At 36.5% G+C, this 22,096-nt stretch overlaps 1 protein-coding gene and 1 pseudogene across 1 annotated transcript; one reads left to right on the top strand and one right to left on the bottom strand.

Annotated features, from left to right (window-relative positions):
- LOC109840184 (DEAD-box ATP-dependent RNA helicase 31-like) lies at positions 7,843 to 16,026 on the top strand. The gene is made up of 7 exons (XM_020408730.1): positions 7,843 to 8,192; positions 8,312 to 8,536; positions 8,617 to 8,823; positions 8,974 to 8,978; positions 9,401 to 9,599; positions 11,656 to 11,839; positions 15,788 to 16,026. The coding sequence occupies exons 1-7, from the start codon at positions 8,100 to 8,102 to the stop codon at positions 15,919 to 15,921; spliced, it is 1,047 nt and encodes a 348-aa protein (XP_020264319.1). The 5' UTR covers positions 7,843 to 8,099; the 3' UTR covers positions 15,922 to 16,026.
- Positions 17,841 to 19,509, bottom strand: LOC109844083 (annotated as a pseudogene).

Here is a 22,096-nt window from a genome sequence, read left to right as displayed (position 1 = left end):
GAAGTCTAACCCATCTCAGAACTCAAATACCATGTCATGTCAAAACCCACATAAGTGTCATGTCCAGCCTATGTAAGTGTAAGTGTCATACTCAAGGTTTAAACAGGTGTCCAACACATGGACTAAGACTAGGTGTAGTGGATGCCCAACACATGGACTGCATATATAAATTATCCAACACATGGACTGAATGATGAATGTCCAACACATGGACTGAATATAATGAATGTCTAACACATGGACTGAATATGATGAATATCCAACACATAGACTGTACATAATAATTGCCCAACACATAGACTGAATGAAATGTGTAGAATATCAATGAGATTTATGAAAAGGATGCATATACACTAATTTCATACGTATCTCGGTGTGCAAATCTAAACTCATGTCCGCAAGCCATCTCACATATGAAGATACAAAATAAACAATAATTCCTAACACTAAATATTCGAGGTGACTCCTCGTTTATATTAAAGCACACAACAAAAGTAAACATACACAAACTGTGTCGGCGATCAACCGAAACAGGCAGAAACCCTTCACAGGTTTCTGTCTGCTTCGAAACAAATCTAGAAGTGACATCATTATTTTTCAAGCATAATATTACTAATATCAACATATATGAAACAACATGGAATGAAATATTAGCATGTAAATATATCGTCGAAACCCTAAACATTTATATACACATGTTTAAACGTTTTAAAAGTAAAAACTTGTGATTTATTTCATGATTAATAAATTTTAGATCTGAAATTTGTCACAAGCATAATATTACTGATATCAACATATATGAAATAACATGAAACGAAATATTAGCATGTAAATATATCGTCGAAACCCTAAACATTTATATACACATGTTTAAACGTTTTAAAAGAAAAAACTTGTGATTTAATTCATGATTAATAAATTTTAGATCTGAAATTTGTCAAGGTTACTATTGTAATTAATTAGAAAATTATGATAATGTATTCTCACTTCATAAGTTATAAAGATCTATCTTTTGTACACTAAAAATACGTTTTAGGCTCAAAAAATCCGAATAAAACTTAATAAAACAAGAAAAATAAAAGGGTACAGAGTTAGGCAAGATGTTACTCATCTCAGATTTTGAAAAACTCCTGCCACGTGAAAGAGAACCAATCCCCTTCGCTGCACTGCACAAAACCTTCTGAAAAATCCTCCGAAATCCCTCAAAATCGCCAAAGAAAAGAAATAGGGTTTGTGAGAGGAGAAAAGGGGGTGCTAGGGTTTGGAACATAGGAGAAAAGATGTGTTTTTCGTATTTAAACATGTGTATATATGACAGCAAACCCAAAAAACTACAACCCAAAACCCGAAACCCGAAACTGGAAAACCCAGTCTGACTAGAAACATACTCTTCAGTATTTTGGCTGTAACTTTCTCATCCGATCTCGAAATGAGGTGATTAAAGATTTGTGGGAAAGATGCTGAAGATATATACAACTTTGGTTTTTTAAGTTTTTCCATATTCACAATGTATCAGTATGTAAAATATAAAATTTCTCCACTGGTCATAAATATCCAGATTTATACATCGAGAATGATTTGTGCATTTGCTCTTATATATATACATATATATATATATTAAATTGATCTCAAATCAATTCCTAGCATACTCAAATATCATAATATGTTATTTATAAATATATAACATATTTATTATTATTTATCACAAAATATTCAAAATTTTAGGGTTTTACAGTTCACGAGCATTGTTTACGGGCACTGTTCATGGGCGTTGTTCACGAGGCGCTATTCACGGGGGCACTATTCATAAGAAGCTTAAAAAATGCACATTTAGAATTATTCCAGAAATATCTTTGATCAATAATTCTCATTCAAAATTTAATGCCTATTACATAAAAGTTCCTCCCTTTTATAGAGAGTTGAAGATAACTCAAATCTTATTTCTAAATAAATCAAATCTTATCTAACAACATTTAAATACTTATCTCTAGACAAATCAAATCTTAACAATCTCAATTCTATCTATAACTTTATTCTTATCCTAACAATAACCAAGTAAAACCAACACTTATCTTGAACTAAATAGAATCTAATGATATCTCAAAGAGATCTACGATGCTGGGTCCCTCTGGAATAGAATCAGGTATATTGATCCCTATCAACTCTCCCCGGCTTGGAAAGATTCACCCCTGGTGAATGTTGATGCTGATACTCCTGGAACAAGCCCGGGTCGAGCTTTTGGACCTTATTGATCTGGAACCAAGAGTCATCTGAAGGTGGATGTCCACACCAACAAATCAAATATCTCTGAAATCTTCTATCGGCGGTCAATACAATCTCATCATCCAAAATCTGCTCAATCACTCATGGCTGTGGACTTCTAATGGAAGGTATAATAGGCGATGGTGGCAAGCTGGCTGAAGGTGGAATGACTTCATCAAAAGCTGCTATACCCATTAGCTCATTATACGAAACTAGATCTTTTATATTGAAAACTGGGTTTATACCCATCTCCTTTGGCAGATCTAGTTCATAAAAATTCAGTCTAATACGCCAAATGACACAATAGGGACCTATTCACCGTGCATAAAGCTTTTTCACAGTCCATGGCAGGAACGTCTCAGGCCGCACCCGAACAAGCACACAATCACCTGTTGCATACATCTATGAATATCCGCTGCTAGTTTATAAGTTTCATTACTTAAAGCAATCTTCCACCTAATTTCTAGATGCAAATCATGCATATGCTATGCAAATGAGTTCGCTAAAGCACTAAACCTAGGACCCAAAGTCTATAGGTTTTCAAAAATGTCTAATTTGCTAAATATTTAGCAAAATGGTCGTTGTTGCTAAATATATTTATCAAATTGCTCTTCTTTCAAAAATTTCTCCTTGTTTATATGAAGAATGTTATCCTACGAAGTTCTACGATATTATTTTTCAAACATGACGCATTAGAAACAAGAAAAGGGTTACTAATACCTAATTAGAGAAGGGGATATAATAAAGTCGAAATTAAGGTCAAATAGCAGCTAATTAATAAATGATATGATCACAACAAGAAACATAATCTAAGTGAGACACAATTATAGCGTGTCAATATATACATAATACTAATAGAGCTCTCTGCCTAGCATCATCTATGCTTGTGAATGGAGCTGTTATTTTCCATTTTCGTGCAAAACGTGTAAAATAGATTTGGATTTGCACTTGGCCTAGTACAATTAAGAAAATTAGGACACTTCCTGTGTGTTTCATTCACCTTCAAGCTTGGATTCGGAACAGGTTAAAATGACATTGACTGATGCATGACGTGTAAAAAAGGGAACATCACGCGTTATTGCTGTTGTAGAGAATGATTAGCATCTCATTATGTTCTGCAAATAAGCAGTCTTTGATGAGAGTTTCTATTGTAAATTTGTAATTAAGGAGAGTCTGAGATAACATTTGTGCTCATCCATTACTTAAGGATTTTTCTCCACTTTTTCTTTTGAGTTTATATTCTCGGGATTTGATGGTAAAGGTTCATAACATTTGTACTCTATCAAATTCTAATAGAACCTCATGCATAACCCTTGGATGCAGACCTTCGTACCACATTAATTATATTCTTATGGGGGAGTTTGGTAGCTTGTAAGTTCCAACTATCACTTGTACGCGAACGAGACGTTGCAATTGTTACTACAAATGACTACAATTGACTATAATTGCCACTGTTTGATCCAATTCTAAATTGTACAACCTATAGAAGCAATTGTAGCGGCAGCTCTTTGTTTCTACTTACAACTTTCATCTGCTACTTGCTTTTACTTGATAAATTTAAAAAATGAAATGTTAGCTGAATTTTTTCTTTTGATATTATAAGTATTTAAATATATTTTAAAAATTAATGTTTCTCAATTTATTGGAAACTATTTTACATTATTTTTGGATTTTTTAATTATTTAGAAATATACTTATTAATGTTTGAAAAAAATTATGGAATTAGTTGAATTTTCCAAATTTAAGAATTTTTTATTTTATGTTTTTTACCTTTTATTTATTAAAAATAAAAATAATATACCTTTTTTAAATATCATGATACTTTTTTTGGAAAAATTTCCCCTGACTTTTAAAGATAGTTTATTAAAAATTAATTCTTTTTTAAAAATTGATTTTTTGGGAAAAAGTTGAGTTTTTGAAATATCATGATTGTTTGAAATAATGAAAAATTGTGTCAAGGCCCCAAAAAACAAAACTCGTGTGGCCCAGCCCTATAGACTTTTTTCCATGTTGTTTAGCCCTAAAAGGCCCAATAAAATATGGCCTAGCCCCAAAAACCATATGTATACATGTATTTAATATATTTGTGGTTCTCTTCCGAAATTGCTCTCTTCTCATGGAAACTCAACCCAGTGGGTACGACGCCGATCACAATAAATGCGAGGCGACAACGAAAACGGAGGGGAAAATGCCTAGGTTCCCTCTATTACTACTCTATCTCATCTTCTATCATCTATTTTACTGTTTTACTCTCTCATTTATGGTATTCGAGTTTTGTTCTTCAACTTTCAACTATCCTTCATCTCCTAGAAATTCTCTCAATTACTCCTCATAACTGTCCTTCATATTAATGGCCGCCAGTAACCTCATTTGTATGGTGTCCTTAGGTGAGAAAGTTGTATTCTCAATGCTAAGTTCTACAACAAGTTTTTTTTAAATTAAAAATTGATGTGTCTGAAAGAATGAAAGTTCATCAGGATGCTTTATCATTGATATATAAATCTGAGAGGCACCTAAATCTGAGTTTTTCAATAGAGAATGAAGGTGATATAATGTGTATGTTAGACCATAATTAAAATATTGGTTGTATGCAGATTCATATGCAAGCTATTGTTGATGTAGAGGATTTTACTTCTTAAAAAAAATAGAAAGTTCTAACTAAAATATAAGCAATTATTAGCCCGTTATTAAAATTAGGGTTTGCGTAATATAAGTTTTGTGATTTCAAATTTCATACTACAGACCCATCTTAAATGCTAACTTTAATAGTTACATGTTAACTATTCCGATCGTCTGTGAACTATCATAGCTATCTCTTAACTTTTACCTGAACTTATTAATTTTTCCAATCGATCTGTTAACTATCACAGCTATCTGTTAACTCTCACATGAACCTGTTAACTATTCCCGTCGTCTATTAACTGTCACCGTTACCTGTTAACTTTCACACGAACCTTAAATTTTCAAGATCACAAGTTAGTTTTATAGTTTATTTTAAAATCTGACCAGTTTCTTAATTTGTGCAGTAGTGATACTTCTTTGAATTCAGAATATAATGATATTGCTCCAGGAACTACTTCTAATTCAGAGAGGATCTCAAATGATTGTTAGTCTGGTGAGAATGTAATGACATGAGATGACATTCTCAATAACACTTTCATCATTCCTCAATAGTGGTGACACACAACATTAATTAAAAAGGGTCAACAATTTGAAAGTGTAAATGAATTAAGATTAGCTTTGCAAAACGATTCTATGGCGAAAATGTTTAATTATGAATTTGTAAAGATTAAACCCAAACTGATTATTGTGGATTGCTATGTAGAACTATATTTTTGGTAGAGCAATATAGGTTGTTAAGACTTTTGTAGCTCATTGTGGAAGAATTTTGTGAGCTTGAAGAATGTAAGACCAATAAAATTACGTATTCAAACTATATCAGATGTAAGAATGTAAGACTAATCAATATAAAGTACATGTTTACTATATGTTGGCTATTTCTGTTTCCTGTTAGCTATCCCAGGTAGCTTTTAAGTTTCACTTAAACATGTTAACTTTTGGCTTTTCCTGTTAACTTTCATCGAAAATTGTTAACTCTAGATATTACTTGTTAAGTATATATGGTATCAACAACTAACATATCAAATTGTATCAAAAAAAATCTAACTAGTGATTAGTGTGGATTGCTATATATAACTATACTTTTGGTAGAGCAATATAGGTTGTCAAGACTTTTGTAGCTCATTGTGGATGAATTTCATAAGCTTTAAGAAGGCAAAATGACCAAATTAGTATATTTTATTTATCTATAGTGATAGGTTGGCATATAAATTTTTCCGGTACCACATAGGTATATTATCTGAACTCCGACGATAAATAGGCCTTAAGTTTGGCTGAATCTAATTTTTTAGCCATTTTTCTCACGTGATGGCTCACGTGACTCCAACGTGGCCGCCAGCGTGACTGGAGTTAGCGGGAATTTTGTAGATGTTTGGTGGAAAATTTGTAGTAAAAAGAAAAATTAAAAGAAATGTATTTGATTTGTATTCTCTCAATCTCAATTACAATTTAAATTTCCGATTACAAAAGATAAGAGAATTGATCTGAATTCTCCCCTTTGTTTAAGTCTGGGTTCTTCACGGTGGCGATGAGATGCCTCCCTCGAATGCTCGCGTCGAGTTTGCTTCTCGTTGACCATCCGAACGTCTTGTTTCACTGGAATGTGGTCTTCTCCTCACGATTTAACGTTGTGGAGAACTTGCAAAGTAAGTTTTAGAACTCTGGACGAGTTGATAACTCTGAACGAGTTTGAAACTCTATGAAAGAGTTGATTTAACCGAAATCGGTTTATAAGCTAAGGATGAAGAAAGCTCCTGTTGTCGATCTCCAAAGCTCCAGCAATTTCCCCAAAAAGCTAGCGAGGATCTCTTCTTTTCTGCCAAGCTCCAAGGCCAAAAGAGATCAATCCGAGAGCAATCTGCCAGCCCCCCAAAAGACCAGCCTACGATCTCATCTTTGCTGCCGAGTCTAAGATCCAAAAACCCAGCCGAAAGGAAGATCCGAACTCAGTTGAGCTTACTCTTTTTTATAGGGGATTAAGGGGGTGTAACCGTCCCTTAAATCACTCCTAAGTGGGGTGTAACCGTCCTCAAATCATGGGAAACAGTTTTGGAACTGTTCAAGGGTTTAAGGGGTGTAATCCCTCCTAAAATCTCTCCATAATGGGATATAACTAAGGGTGCCAAACGGTTCGGATATATCCGAACCGATCCGCATCCGTATCCGAACGGATGCGGATATGGTAAGCTAATTTTGAAACCGGGCGGATACGGTAACGGATACGGATATGGTTTCGGATTTTTTTTTCGGATACGGATTCGGAAACGGATATTAGAGTTGCGGATACGGATATCCGCAAATGTAATAATGATTCGGGTCCCAAAGTTCCATTTCCAAACCCGTAACCGCTAACCCAAACCCGTATGTATATAACTTGTAAGTTCTAAACCCTAGCCTCCCAACAGCCAGCCCATTCCATCTTCCTCCACTCCATTCTTAACCGCTAACCCTTGCGCCTCCATCGCCTCACCAGATCGTCAGATCTTCGTGGAATCTTCGTCGTCTTCGAAACCTCAAGGGCCTAAGTGAAGATCTTCGTCGATCTTCGTCGTCTTCGTAACCGCTAACCCTAGCGCCTCGATCTTCGTCATCTTCGTCGATCTTCGTCGTCCATCGCCTCAGTAAAGATGCCCAACTTCAGATTCCATTGTCTTTTCTTTTGAGTTCAAGAAGACAAATGATTCATCGTTGGGTAGTTTTGCTTCCAATTATCCACAAGCAGATTGGGCACAGGAAGGGGGTGATCCGGCTTCTTGGTCTTGGGTACAATGTAATTCTGATCCACAACCAAGAGTAATTTCAATGTACGAAAAAATTGAACAGTGCCTCCCTTTATGGTTTATTTGGTTATCCTTTTGCCAATTTGTCCTGGAAATAATTCTATTGTTTTATATGCACTAACATCAATTTTATTTAGGCAGTAGTTTGTCTGGGATAAATCTGACAGGGGATATTCCTTTGGAGCTCACAAAGTTAACAAGATTGGTTGATCTGTAAGATTCACAAAATTCTCTCGTTTTCTGTATTTCGCATTCATCGTTATGCATTTCATAGATGCATAAATTCCCTTTTATCATGATAAATCACAAATCCTAATTGCAGACGATTTGGAATTGCTGCAACATACAGGTTTTACTAATTTAAATATCACAGATGCAATTTTGTCTGTAAAATGGAACTTTGGAATGTAGGGTGTATATCATAGTCAAGATTCCTGGATGATTCAATGTTTATACTATAGCTTTGTGTTTGCAGGTAAAGATGTTCTTGCAAAAGCAAGGACAGGAACGGGGAAAACCGTAGCATTTTTGGTAAGTCCATCTCTTGTACTGGATACTGCGATTGAAATTTGCAGTTCATGTTTACCCACTTTTTAAGCAAAAAAATCTGGCTTGGTGTGCTCCTATTTACAAAAATTGTTGGATTTCAGCTCCCGGCAATAGAGATCGTCTCAAAATTACCGCCCATTAACCGTGATCAAAAGAGGCCTTCAATCAATGTGCTTGTTATTTGCCCAACTCGTGAACTTGCAGATCAAGCTGGTGCAGAGGCAAACACCCTTTTGAAGTTTCATCCCTCTATCGGTGTACAAGTTGTTATAGGTGGCACAAGACTGGCATTGGAACAAAAGCGCATGCAAGCTAACCCTTGCCAGGTTAAAAGCTTTACTTGATTTTAGAAAAGCTGGATTATTATTATTTTTTGTAAGCTTTATGCTAACGTCTAGATCGACAGATTCTTGTTGCCACGCCTGGAAGGCTTAGAGATCATATCGAGAACACACCAGGATTTGCAACTCGGCTAATGGGTGTGAAAGTCCTTGTTCTTGATGAAGCTGATCGTTTATTAGATATGGGATTCCGGAAAGATATTGAAAAAGTTGTTGCTGCTGTTCCAAAACAGCGTCAAACACTCCTTTTCTCTGCTACAGTTCCAGATGAGGTATGGTCATGACCATATAAGTTTCTGTTATCTCCAGCTTTACAAAAGCATTCGAGAAAAGAGTAACATGTGCTCTGTCGGCGGCTTAGATAAAAAAATGGAATCTTAAAATATCTTTTTGGTGTTTTGAGAAAAGTGTTTAATTTTTAGATTTTGTAAAGGGATAAGTCAAAAAAACGCCCCGGTTGCCAAACACGTTTCTTTGTTTTTGTTGGAAAAAAAACAGAAACGGCAAAAACGCCACGGTTGCCAAACGCTCCCTAGATTTCGCACCTGAACTCCATTCTTTTGAGCTTCACTCTGAGATCCACAAGATTCAAAGATTTCCACCATAGTCTTCTTCTTCTTTTCACCTTTTGGACCAGTGGAACCCATTATACTAGAAAAGAACTCTTCATCATTCTCATCAGATCTAGTATCAGAGAGCTCCGCAGGAGAGAGAGCAAACTGGAATTTGATGCACGAAGACCAATGCTGAAGATCTTCTTCCCACTGTTCTTCTTCTTCCTCACCATGAAAACTCGGCAGTGGTGCAAGTTAGCAAAGCATAGATCACCCACTAAACTTACGCCATCAGAACTGCCCTCTTACTTCAACTTGTAGCTGACTTTTTGTCAGAGCTGAGATTGAATGTAAGAGAAATACATTCTAGAAAGCCTCAAAGTTACAGAACCAGGGTGTCCAAAGAGTTCAAGGAGTCCAAAGGTCTAATTCTTGTGAGTTCTGATGTATCTGCTCGAGGAGTTGATTACCCGGATGTTAGCCTTGTTATACAGGTGCTTTAATGCTGACCAGTTTACAATATTTGTTATTTCTATGTCCAGTTTCCCATTATGCTATGTGTCTATTGTTGTTAATGTTGGATAGGGAATTCCTAATCTATTTTGGTAACATGAGGTTATTAGGATTCCTAGTCTATTTTGGTAACATGAGGTTATTAGGATTCCTAATCTATTTTGATAATAGGTTATTAGGATTCCTAATTTGATTTGGTTTTGGTTTAGAATTCCTAGTATGTTTATGATTTTAGGATTTCTATATATATGGAACAATTGGAAGAGAAAATTGGTGGAGAAGAAAAATTAGGGATATTTAGAGCACAGAAAAGAGGTATTTTCTGAGCTATTTGTTTAGGGTTTTGTTTGGAGAGATTAAGAGCTTGTTGGTGAGATTAGTTTGTTACTTCGAATGATTTGTAATCTCAGTTTGTACTCTTTCTCTATTAGTAAAAACCCCATCCCTTTCTTGCCCCGTGGACGCAGGCAACTTGCCGAACCACGTAAATCTCTTGTGTTAATTGGTGATTATGCTTGTTTATTTGGTTGTGATCTCTCTTGTTTGGATTGTGTGATTCGACCGCTTTCGCGCCGCGCACAACAATTGGTATCAGAGCTCCAGATTTCAGATCTAGGGTTTTGTCTTGGTTGGAGGAGTAGATCAGTTTGGAAGTTCGGCTAAGGCTTTGTTTGATGAGAAAGGTGGGATCTTTTTGGTAAAGACTCTATTATTTTTAGTTTTGGATCTATTCTTCATTTGTTCCGTATTTGTTTTTGTTCTTTGAGAAAGATGGTCGGGAAAGAAGGAGTTGTGGAGGGTACTTCCGGCTTGAAGATCGTCCAAAATTTGATTATCCACTCTATGAAGATAGATGTGAAGAAGTTTAATGGCACAAACAATTTTGGTTTTTAGAGATGTGAAGTCTTGGATGTGTTCAATGCGCAAAATTTGGAAGATACTTTGGAGTTGGACATGAAACCGGACGACATTGAGGAGAAGGTTTGGAAAAAGAACAGTGTGTGGTATAATTAGATCTTGTTTGACTCAAAATTTAAAATATAATGTGATCAATGAAGAGTGTAGAGAACCGCTTGTATTTGACAAAGAGTGTAGAGAACCGCTTGTATTTGGCTAGACTATGGTATTTGTTGAGACTAGGTTATTTGATTGGTTATGCCGTGCATGGTTTGTTGAGGTGTGCTTTGACCTGCAGATTAAAGTTCTTTGAGAACATTGGTATGAGCAAGAAGACCGTTTGATGTCGAGCATTGGCATTGGTGTGCGGGCTTCGACATATTTGGGTCATCTTATGCATAGGTCGCCGACTGCTGCATTAGGAGTTATGGGATCTGGTGGAGCTGCTTCAGATTTTGGGTTGCGTCGGATGTTTGGCTACCCAGCACTCGGTCACATAGTGGATGTGAGATTTGATCCGATAGCATATTTGGGATTCAGAGGCGTGTTTGATTATCAGGTGTTGGCTTCTGACTTTGTTCTGAGCAGGTATGTCACGTTTGACTCTCAGCAGGTGGAGAGTGATGATCAGATCTTTAGGACATCGCAGCGGGTGGAGAGTGATGCTACTCCACATTGGGAGGAAACTCCAGATCATACTGCATCATTTGGGATTCCAGCTGAAGTGACACAGATTTGGAATCGTGTTGATTTGGATACAGATGATAGGTTGATTGATTCGAGTACAGCTGATGGATGTAGTCTGGATATGGCCATTGGTTCATCTCAGGTGGAGATGTTTGGATTAGTTCAGTTTGGAACCATTGGATGCAGATGATAGTATTTTCTAGTAATGATGTTAAGATAGTACTTTAGTTTTAATGGAATTTAATATTTAAGTTCCATTACTAAAAGCCTTTGGATGGATCAGTATGATTGACAGGAGCCGTGTAGGTGAAAAATTAGAAGTATTCTTGTGTCAGCTAAGCAATCAATTTCTCTGAATTTGTATTAGTTTCATTAGAGACGCTTTTTTTGTGGCCATAGAAATTTAATCATCCTGTGGGTTACCTTTTGGATACTTGTTTATTTGTATCACAGGTTGGTGTGCCTTCGGACAGAGAACAATATATACATCGACTTGGTAGGACTGGCAGAAAAGGTAAGGAAGGAAAAGGTATATGGCTGCTGGCACCATGGAAAGAGTTCTTCTTGTCCACCATCAAGGATTTACCTTTGACAAAGGCTCCAGCACCCCTAGTTGACCCTGACACCATAAAAAAAGGTGAGTTTCTCTTGTATTCTCCTTTTTCTCATACTTATAAGATCTATGTGCTGTTTAGCATCTTTCATGCAAGGAAATAATGGTACCCAATCACACTGAACCTTAAGAGGGAGAGAATCATCTTTCACTGGATTCAGTGCTATGTTTGCCATGATTCCCTTCCTTGGGTAACCCCCTGGAGCGGCTGATTCGCGTTTGTCTTATTCTGTCTTATTATTTATCCTACTAAAACTTGCTTCGTAAGGTTTTGACATATGAGAGAATAGGGCAGCCATCATTAGGTGAAATAGGACTAATCGGATTAGTTTTTGAGAGATTACACCATCATGAGAGCCACTAAAAGCTATATTTTCTCAATAGCTATGTCATTTACTTCTAATATTTTACTCACTCAGATTTTCAGTAACACGTACATAAGAAATGGGAAAATAATTCTTGATCTCTCTTTCCTTCCTGCTGGATCTAGGCCTAATAAACAAAGATGTCGGTTTGTTCGCCCCAATTTAGATGATACCAGGAGACAGACTGAAAGAAACTAAGTTGGAAAGAAGGTTGATGAATCTAATAATACTGTATAAAGTATTTATGTTGTCCTGCAATAGGAGGATAAGAACTGTTTTTTAGGTTATGTTTGGTTTGAAGGAAAATAGAGGAAAGAAAAAGAAAGTACAGTAGAAAACAATTTTCCCGTGTTTGGTTTAGAATAAATTGAAAAAGAAAATGAATGTTAAAATCACTATAGAAAGACATGTATAAACCCCATTCTTTTCCCCTTTCCCGACTTGATGGGAGTGAAAATGAGGGAGAGTGAGAGAAAATTTCCTTCGATGCCTCCTTCAAAATTCCCGACTCCATCCCCGATCTAGGCGACTCCATCCTCTCCCCCCAAAACCCTAATCCTCCATGGTGCTCTCTCTCTCTGCCTCCAACAAGCTCTCACCCTCTCCTTCTCCATTTCTCGTCGATCTCCTCCTCCCCTCGTCTTTTCTCCCCGAAACTCTACCCTTTCCCCCCAAAACCCTAGCCCTCACCCTACCCTGAGGCCTCACTCCCTGATCTGATCCCAATCGTTTCGGTCGTCGCCGGCATTGATGGACCGACGATTTGATAGCAAGGAGCCGGAGATTGGGCCTGATGATATCTTGTTCGAGAGTTGCGATTATAATCACTAGCTGATTACTATGGATTTCCCAAAGGATCCTGAGAATGCGTCGACGTCCGAGGAAATGGTCGCGACTTATGTTAAGACCGCTGCTATGGTTTTTGGAAGGTATAATTTCTTTGCTCAGTTTTTTTTATTATAAAATTTTAGGGAATGTTGTTTGTGATTCATGGCTAGAGATTGTTTTTTGTTGTTCAGAGGATTCTAGCAAAGTTTATAGGATTATTTTTTTGTTCGTAAATTGAGCGACTTTTAAGTGTAATATTTTCTTCTCTCAAACTGGAGAAGGAACAATTTTTATATGTAAGCTCTTGAAAAAGGAATTCTATAGGATTATTTTTACTCCTTTTGATTTGTTTTATTGAAAGGTAATTTCTTTGATATTTAATGTTTGTAAACATAGTACTGTTCGTGAGTCACAGAATTCTATGGGATCATTAGGGTAATTGTAGTGAATTCAGTAAGTTGTTGATTAATTCCCAGTATCAGTGGTAGAGTTAGTTTTATCATTTTGGTGATTTATCAAGGAATTGTTGTGTACAAACTAATAAATCTAGTTCTTCGGAGTCTTGATGAATATGGTAATTTAACAAAACTACAGGGTTATGGTATTTGGGACATCACTACAAATGTATAAATTCCATTCCTTCGTAATGTTCAAACTAAATATCAGTACTTTTTTGTGTGTTAGTTTTGAAGTTCTTGGAGAGTTTAGACACGCTATCACAATGTTCATATAAAGTTGTGTGTATGTAGATTCCAACTTTATTTAATTGTAAGAGTTCCCTCTTTTCAAGATTTAGTTTAGACACGCTATCACAATGTTCCTGTAAATTTGTGCGTATGTAGATTCTAACTTTATTTAATTGTAAGAGTTCACTCTTTTCAAGATTAACCTATGTTTGTTTAATCCTATACAAAATCTGTGTGCATATATAAAGCTATAATGTTAGTGTAAGAGTGAAATCAAAGTAAATCTTTCTTTTTAAAATTTGGTAATCAACTCTATGTTTCTGTTTAAATTTTCTTTAATCATCCGTGTGCCAGCATTAAAAAGATGCAAACTTAATATGTATGTGATATGTCTAAAAACTAAAAGGAAGACTGACTATGATTTCTAAATCTGGTTATAGTATTGTCTCTCTCTCCAAGTTACCGAGTGAGACTTTTAATTCTTATTTCAATGCGAGATTAAGAATTTGTAGTAACATTGTTAGAAAATATAAATGTTATAGTTCAATGAGATTGCATCCCTTCTTTACCTTTGACTATGAACCTTAGGGTTTATTTTGTGATGTGCTTACTATAGAAAGTGTTTAAATTTGTAGACAAAAGAAGATGAGCGAACGGTTCTCTGCAACACAGCAGAGAACATCATAACGAGGGTATAGGGAGAACATACTTTGATATTTGGAGTATCACATTGCTCTCTCAAGAGAGACCGTGACCACTGAATTTTAAAAGTAGTGTGGTACTATCTTCCTCGAGGTTAGTTTAGCAATTCCTCAGTTTCAGGGATGACATACATCTTTCAATGTATCATCTTAAATTTTTGATCAACAGGGCTTAATTGCATGTTAATCAATCTCAGAAGAGACAATGAATGAACTTTTCTGGATATCCAAGTACAGTTTGGCAATTCCTCAATTCCCTTATCCTTCACCCAAGCTCTGATGTTGCGTGATATTCCACTAGGTTGCCTCAAAAATGGTTTTGGAATGTGTTTCCAGTTGTATTTAAATCTGTGGGACTTTGGTACCATGTTAAATTCTCTTCAACTGCGCAAAACACCACAATTGTGATGAAAGCTGAAGCCTGTTTTATTTAGTTAGCTTCCCTATCAATAGATTCAATGCAAATAGTATACTTTCTAGCTTTTATTCTCAAGAATCCTTGCTGAGATGAGTTCTGTATGTTATTACTTTTGATTAACACAGGCCCCTCTTCTTTTTTCTTTCCAGAGGTCAAGGTCACCCCAGAGGAAACTCTCCACCATATTTCGGACCTACACATAAGTTGGATTTTGAGCTTGAGATGGTTAGTCTTTACTGAGTAGTTAGAATTTTATTCTTCTTAAATATTCCTTATAGATTGATGTTTTTAGACTTAGGTTTAAGGACACCTCCCCCTCTGTTTCGAGTTTAAATACCCCATTGTTCCAGTGAAGCCTTTAACTTGTTTTATTGTATCTCAGTTATAAAGTTTTGCTGCCTGCTGAGAGACCATCATTTCACTGTATTTCAGTGGTCATCTTTTTAATTGGTCTCCATATTGCTTCCAGGCTGCTATAGTTGGTCGCGGAAATGAATTAGGCAAACCTGTGGATATTAATCAAGCAGCTGACCATATTTTTGGACTTGTTCTGATGAATGACTGGAGTGGTAGTCTCAACTTCATTTCTCTTATGTTTCACACTGCGTTTGCATGCAACGTGTTATAGTTCATGTTTCTCCTAATTGTTCATATATCCATCTTGACTAAATCAAGTTAATTGGGCTCACCTTTTTAAAATTGATTCCGCAATTGAATTTCTTCGGCTCACCCTTGTTTTTTCATTTTTTTTTGCTTTCATAACTCTTGTAGTTGTTTCCATTTAGTTCTTGAGAAAAAGTAGTTGAAGTATCTTTCTTATCATGTTTTAAGGTTCTGTTGATTAGTTTTGAGAAAGGAACTATGACACGATGACTGGTGGTTTCTTTTTTCTTCTAAAAGAATGTTGAGATTTCATTTTATAGGTTTTTAATGTTTATATTGTACTTATTTGAATTTTTTTGAATTAATTTCAGGGGATGAAGGATGTGAGATTGATGTTTTAATAGGCTCACTAAAGTCAAAAATCAAGGACTTTGGCAGATTTATCTTTCTTTCTTTGGTTAAGATTTTCTATATGAAATTGATTGTAATAGATTTCGTTGATTAAGATTTTCTATATGAAATTGATTGTAATAGACTTTGTGAATAGAAATGGATTTTACTTTATATTAGGAATATCATGACACTTACTTTAAATTTGCTTTGGTTCTTTCATTGACCTTTCTTTCTGCAAATATTATGTGTGAGAAATGTTATTCTCTAATTAGTGGAGTTATGGTTGTGCTTTTGCTTGTTAATATTTACAAATTTGATGTTGATGGCCACTCACGTTTTGTATTAGGAAATTGCCCATTTTTTCTAAATACGTGTTTATTAACTTGTTACTTCCCATGATATGAATGATACTGATTTTGAATGATATGTTTGAACTACAACATTTTGAATAACTTGCAAGTCCAAAACCATGTAAGATTATATGCAAAATTAGATTCATCATAAATTTGACTCAATTTTCTTGAGTTAAGATTGTGCAAACATGTTCGGTAACTTGTAAATTTTTTAAAAATATGTTAGAATAGAATCACAATTTAATTTAATTATTTTTTTGTAAATTGTTTAAAATCTAAATCTAAATCCGAAAAGTATGAACTAAAATTATGTTGTGATAATTTCCTTCATCTTTTTCTTAGAAAAATAACCAAACAAGAGAAAATAACTTTCTTATGAACTTTCTTCTAGCTTTCATTACAATATTCTTTCTAACCAAACAACAAAAAGAATGTCATTTTCTTTTCTTTTTCTTTTTCTTTTCCTTTTCTTTTACTTTCTTTTCCATTTCCTTTTCTTTCTCTTTCTCTCAAACCAAACATAGCCTTAAGGAATGTGATGGAAATTACTCTAGTTAATATAGGCTGGCCTTAATATTGCATTTGGCCAATTGAAGTCTCAGAGTGAGTTACTCAAGTCACTACCAACCTTATCTCCATTCAACTCCTTTGTGACATGCCCTGGAGATTTAATTCATTAACTATTTGTAGATCATCTAATCATGTTTTTTTACACTACATATGCTACTATAGCTCTTTATACAACTCATACTGCTCAGTTCCTATACCATTTTTTAGATGCATCATGCATGTCTGACAAAAGCAAGGATGTTTTCTGATACATATGTTCATGGGACCCCAAACACTTATCACATATCACCAAAATTTCAATTCTACACTTGATAGTCTCTCAAATCCTGAATAAAGAAAATCTAATATATGGTAAAAACTTAAAATTGTATATTACCTACTAGAGTTGCTCTCAATTGTCTCAATTTACAGATAGCTTCCACTCCCAACCAACAACATCGTCCCAATAAGCTTCTTAAGCTAACAATTGACTTTCTATTACACAATTCAAAGTAAATTTGAATAATCATGTCCACTCACTATTAAAGCTACATGAGACACTGATCATGAAATCGGAAATCAAGCAGTAAAACAATAAAATTTTCTTCATTAATCAGCATTCCACCATCAAATCCTAATCTTTACCAAAAGAATAAATTCAACACGATAATAGTTGCAACAACAAATTCTCTACCCCACATTTTTGGGGTGGGCTACACGAATCCTACTCCTCTCAGTTCTGTTGAGAGTCATCTCCTCCACTAAGTTAATCATTAACATATCATTCTTAAAAACTTCTAACAAACTCATCTTACGCCTACCTCTAGTCCTCCTTTCTCCAATAATATAATCTTCTTATCACTCCTAACTGGTGCATTCAATGAATATTCAAGCTCACTAATCAGGGAAACAACCTCATAAAGTGCGAAACCTTGAAATCATCTCATCGATAAAACATCTCAAGCTGGTTTCTAATTGCATAACAGTGTTTCACGTCAAAATATTCGATGACTAATAACAAAAAACAATACCAAAAAGAAGCAACATACTGCTAGAAATTAATTTATAAAGGAACTTTAAAAATAAATATGGTGAAGTGTTGCATTAATATACTCAAGAAAATCGCTGATGATCCAGCATAAACATCAAAACTCAGCTTTAACCCAATAGTTACCACAGATGTGCTACCTCTCTCGGAAAAAAAATGTAAACAGAAATATTACTGGGTCACACTAACTAGTAGGTGATAAAACTCAATACCCATGAACAGCTCTCAACATCTAAATTTTAAGCAAATACAAACTAGTACAGTAAAAATAACATGCGCACCAAAAGTGACAGTACAAGTTTATCACCATATTTCCCTATGCTTCACGCCTTCTGGTAATGATGCAACTTGTGAAGCAAAACCTTGCCAACAGCATTGCCAAAGGCCATAAAACCACCACCCGGACTGAAATCCAAACACCGAGGATACTGCAAGCTAAATCTCGGAGCAGGCCAGTTGGAAAAGACACTGAACGATGGAATATGAACCAGCTTCAAACTGTTCTTCTTCATGTTTGAACATATAGCTAATATTTGAGCATCGTGGTTAAATTACATAAAATTGACTGTTGTCGTTAGATTCTCAATTGTCTTCAACGGTTTTCTCTTACCCCCAAGAAACTCTTCTCTTTTGTAGATATTCACGATTCCACTGTTCGAGCCAGCAGCGAAAAAAGTGCTGTCCGGGGAAGCACATAAAGCTGAACCAGTGATGCATCCTTCATCAACTGCCTTATGAATGCACCTCCTCGTTCTAAGATCCCAACTATAAACTTACCCATCTCCACCACTGCTCATTAGCTGCTGGCCACCATCAACAAAAGCCAAAGACCGAGCAGTTCCATTCATTTTCAACGTCCATATAAGCTCCTTGGTTCTAGAAGAAACCAAAAGGATATACCCTTCATTCCCGATGAATGCAATAGTTTTTGAATCAGGAGAAACCTCAAACACTTATGAACTCTTCTCCTCTCTACCCGTAAGGGACCAATCTTATCAACCGCTGACTTAACCAAATCAGAAGTATAGAAAAACTTTCTTCGCCCAGATAAATCACCTGAGAACCATCTGGGCAAGAATGAAGCTTTGTGTATCGGGCAGTCCTCAATGAACATACTCTGGACTTTGGTGTTTCGTTTTCCATCGACTTGAAAGAACCTCAAATTTTTGTCTAACCCAGCAGTGAGTAGCAATTGCCCGTTCCTATGAAAATGGATAGAGTTAATAGGACCATTTGAGGGCTCCTCACCATTAGCATCCATCAACCTCGAGTACTCCAATAAAGCAGGGAGCAGCTTTACATCACTCTTCACCACAAGCTCATCATTGTAACGAAGGACATCATCGCCAACAGTGACACCACTTTCACTATCAGAATCAACAACATTGTTGGCTTTTCGATCAATTTGTGCCCATTCAGTTCCGGGGTTCAATTTGGCATGCTGAGCTCGTAGCCTCTCAACATAGTCCTTCCCCCGAGATCAGTTCCTCTTCAGCTTCCTTTCTCAGTTTCCTCAGCCTTCTAACCTTAAATATATTGATCTCTGCCTTCTCCTCTTCGTCGACCCAAACAGGCTCTCTCTCAGCTTTAACATCTTCTTCTTCTTCGACTTGAGCATCCAAGTTCTCTTTATACACAACCATCTCGTCACCAGCTGACTTTTGCATAACGAACCCAACTTCAGCTTCCCTTCCGAACTCCGACAGAGAATGGAGAGTTCCAAACAGAGAGAACTCTCAAGCCTCTTCATCTCTCTCTCTCTTGCTTGTAGTGCTCTGATACCAATTGTTGCGCGTAGCGAAAATTTCAACAGCATTTCGGCAGCACAACAAGAGAGTCAAGTCGCAATAGAAATTCTTATTTCATAAAAAAAACAAGAACCAAAAAGAAAAATATCTCAACAAAGTGGGATATCAGCTCTTCTTCTCATCAGTTCTAGGACTGACCTGTCGATGGAACCTAAATAAGCTATTACAAATCACACAACCTGTGAGGCAACCAATTTTACATAGTTCGGTAATTTGCCTACGTCCATAGGGAGAGGAATGAGAGATTTTACTAAATCAAGGAGAGTACAAAGGGTTACAAACTCACAAAACTCACAAACTAACCCTCAACCAAAGCTCTCAACTTGCTAACAATATCTCCTCTCATAATGCTCAAAAGTCTTTCTAATCTCTTATTACAACGCTCCTCTTTTTTATTATTGATTCTAATCTCCATATATATAGAAAACCTAAAACCAAAACAGACTAGGAATTCTAAAACAAAAAACAAAATAAATTAGGAATTCTAATAACATGTTACCAAAACAGATTAAAAATCCTAATAACCTCATGTTACCAAAATAGATTAGGAATCCTAATAACCTCATATTACCAAAATAGATTAGGAATACTGCTATCCAATAATTATCCACCTCGACGAAGTATTTCCAAAACTGAGCCGACACCAACATGAGCACCAATGCATCATCTCATCAAATTCGGCTGTACCAATGTGGTTGTATATGTACCCCCTCTCCCAAGGATTCAAGTTGCTCGCAGTTCATCCAAATGGCCGTCAACGGCCTTAACAATCATGAATATGCAATAAGCTTCTATAATGATCAAACTTGTTGCTCGGAACCACCTTAGTGAGCATATCCGTCGGATTATCCTTCGTGTGGACTTTCATAATCTTCACATCGTCATCTTCAAGAACATCCCGAACGAAGTGATAATGAACGTTAATGTGCTTCGTCCTCGTATGAAAAACATGATTCTTCGCCAAATAGATAGCACTCATGCTATCACAATGAATAGTGACAGATCACTGCGATATACCAAGTTCCTCCAAAAGTCCTCGAAGTCAAATAGCCTCCTTGATAGCCTCCGTAATCGCCATATACTCTGCTTCCGTCGTAGACAAAGTCACCGTCCACTGTAAGGTGTATTTCTAACACACTGGCGCATGAGTCAAAGTAAACACATACCCCGTTGTAGACCGGCGCTTATCCAAATCCCCGGTATAATCCGAATCAACATAGATTATGCATAACTGCCCACCTGTAGTGTCCCACTCATAAACCAAACCAACATTAAGCTTACCTCGAATGTACCCCAAAATCTATCTCACGGCGTCCTAATGACCCACTCCTGGATCGTGCATGTATCTCGAAACCATGCTCACCGCCTGTGACAAATCTGGTCTCGTACAACCATCACGTACATCAAGCTCCCAACTGCGCTCGCATATGGGGTCTTCAACATCAACTCTCGATCTTCAACTATCTTCGGTGAAACATCAGCTGAAAGCTTCAAATGAGCTCCCAATGGTACACTAACTGGCTTCGTATCCATACTAACATGAAAACGTTGTAGAACCTTCTTCAAATAAGTCACCTGTGTTAAACAAATTCTGTCATTCTTCTTGTCCCTACCGATCTCCATCCCTAAAATACGCTTCGTCTCATCCAAATCCTTTATCTCAAACTCCTTTGAAAGTTATGCCTTCAACTCATCTATAGCATATCTGGAAATAGAGGCAACCAACATGTCATCGACATAAAGTAACAAATAGATATATGCACCTCCTTTTAACTTGTGAAAATATACGTAAGGATCAAACTAGCTCCGAGTGTACGAATGATCAATCATAAAACCATCGAATCACTTATACCACTGTCGAGGAGACTGCTTCAAATCGTATAGTGATTTCTTCAATCTGCAAACTAATTTTTCCTTCCCCGTAGCTCAGAATCTTAATGGCTGAGTCATATATATTTTTTTATCAAGATCACCATGAAGAAATACCGTCTTCACATCCAACTGATCTAACTCCAATCCATACTATGCCACCAAAGCTAGCAAAATCCGAATCGAAGAGTGCTTCACCACCGGAGAGAAAACCTCATTATAGTCAATACCTTCCTCCTATGCATAGCCCTTCGCAACCAACCTAGCTTTGTACCTCAATGGAGTACCCTCAATGTCCTCCTTCTTCGTGTATACCCACTTGTAACCAATTATCTTTCGTCCATTTGGAAGCTCAACAAGCTCTCATGTATCATTCCTGTGAAGAGAGTTCATCTCCTCCTGCATAGCCACCTACCACGAATCAGCCTTCGAACTCTGCTCGGTCTTTCTGAATGTAGTAGGCATCATCTCATCGATACTTTCCACCGGAAGTGCATACGCAACTGTGTCGTCATATCATGTTGGCATTCATATGTCTCTCCTCTGTCTCCGAACCGCAATAGAATCTTGAACCTGAGCCGTCGGTCCCTGATCCTGCCCAACGATAACCGTATCCTCCTCGTCGTCACCATGCTTACCTGACGTCACCTCAGTCGGCAC

The sequence above is a fragment of the Asparagus officinalis genome, chromosome 1 (assembly GCF_001876935.1).
Source record: "Asparagus officinalis chromosome 1, Aspof.V1, whole genome shotgun sequence".
NCBI lineage: Eukaryota > Viridiplantae > Streptophyta > Magnoliopsida > Asparagales > Asparagaceae > Asparagus > Asparagus officinalis.
The sequence above is the reverse complement of the archived record's forward strand: the minus strand, read 5'-3'. Positions and strand labels throughout refer to the sequence as shown.

Excerpts from the sequence above, each read along its gene's own strand:
- LOC109840184 (XM_020408730.1), top strand. The coding sequence starts at position 8,100 with ATGATTCAATGTTTATACTATAGCTTTGTGTTTGCAGGTAAAGATGTT. Across the intron at positions 9,600-11,655 it reads ATGTTAGCCTTGTTATACAG|GTTGGTGTGCCTTCGGACAG; the intron begins GTGCTTTAATGC and ends TTTGTATCACAG. Across the intron at positions 11,840-15,787 it reads CCCTGACACCATAAAAAAAG|GGGATGAAGGATGTGAGATT; the intron begins GTGAGTTTCTCT and ends AATTAATTTCAG.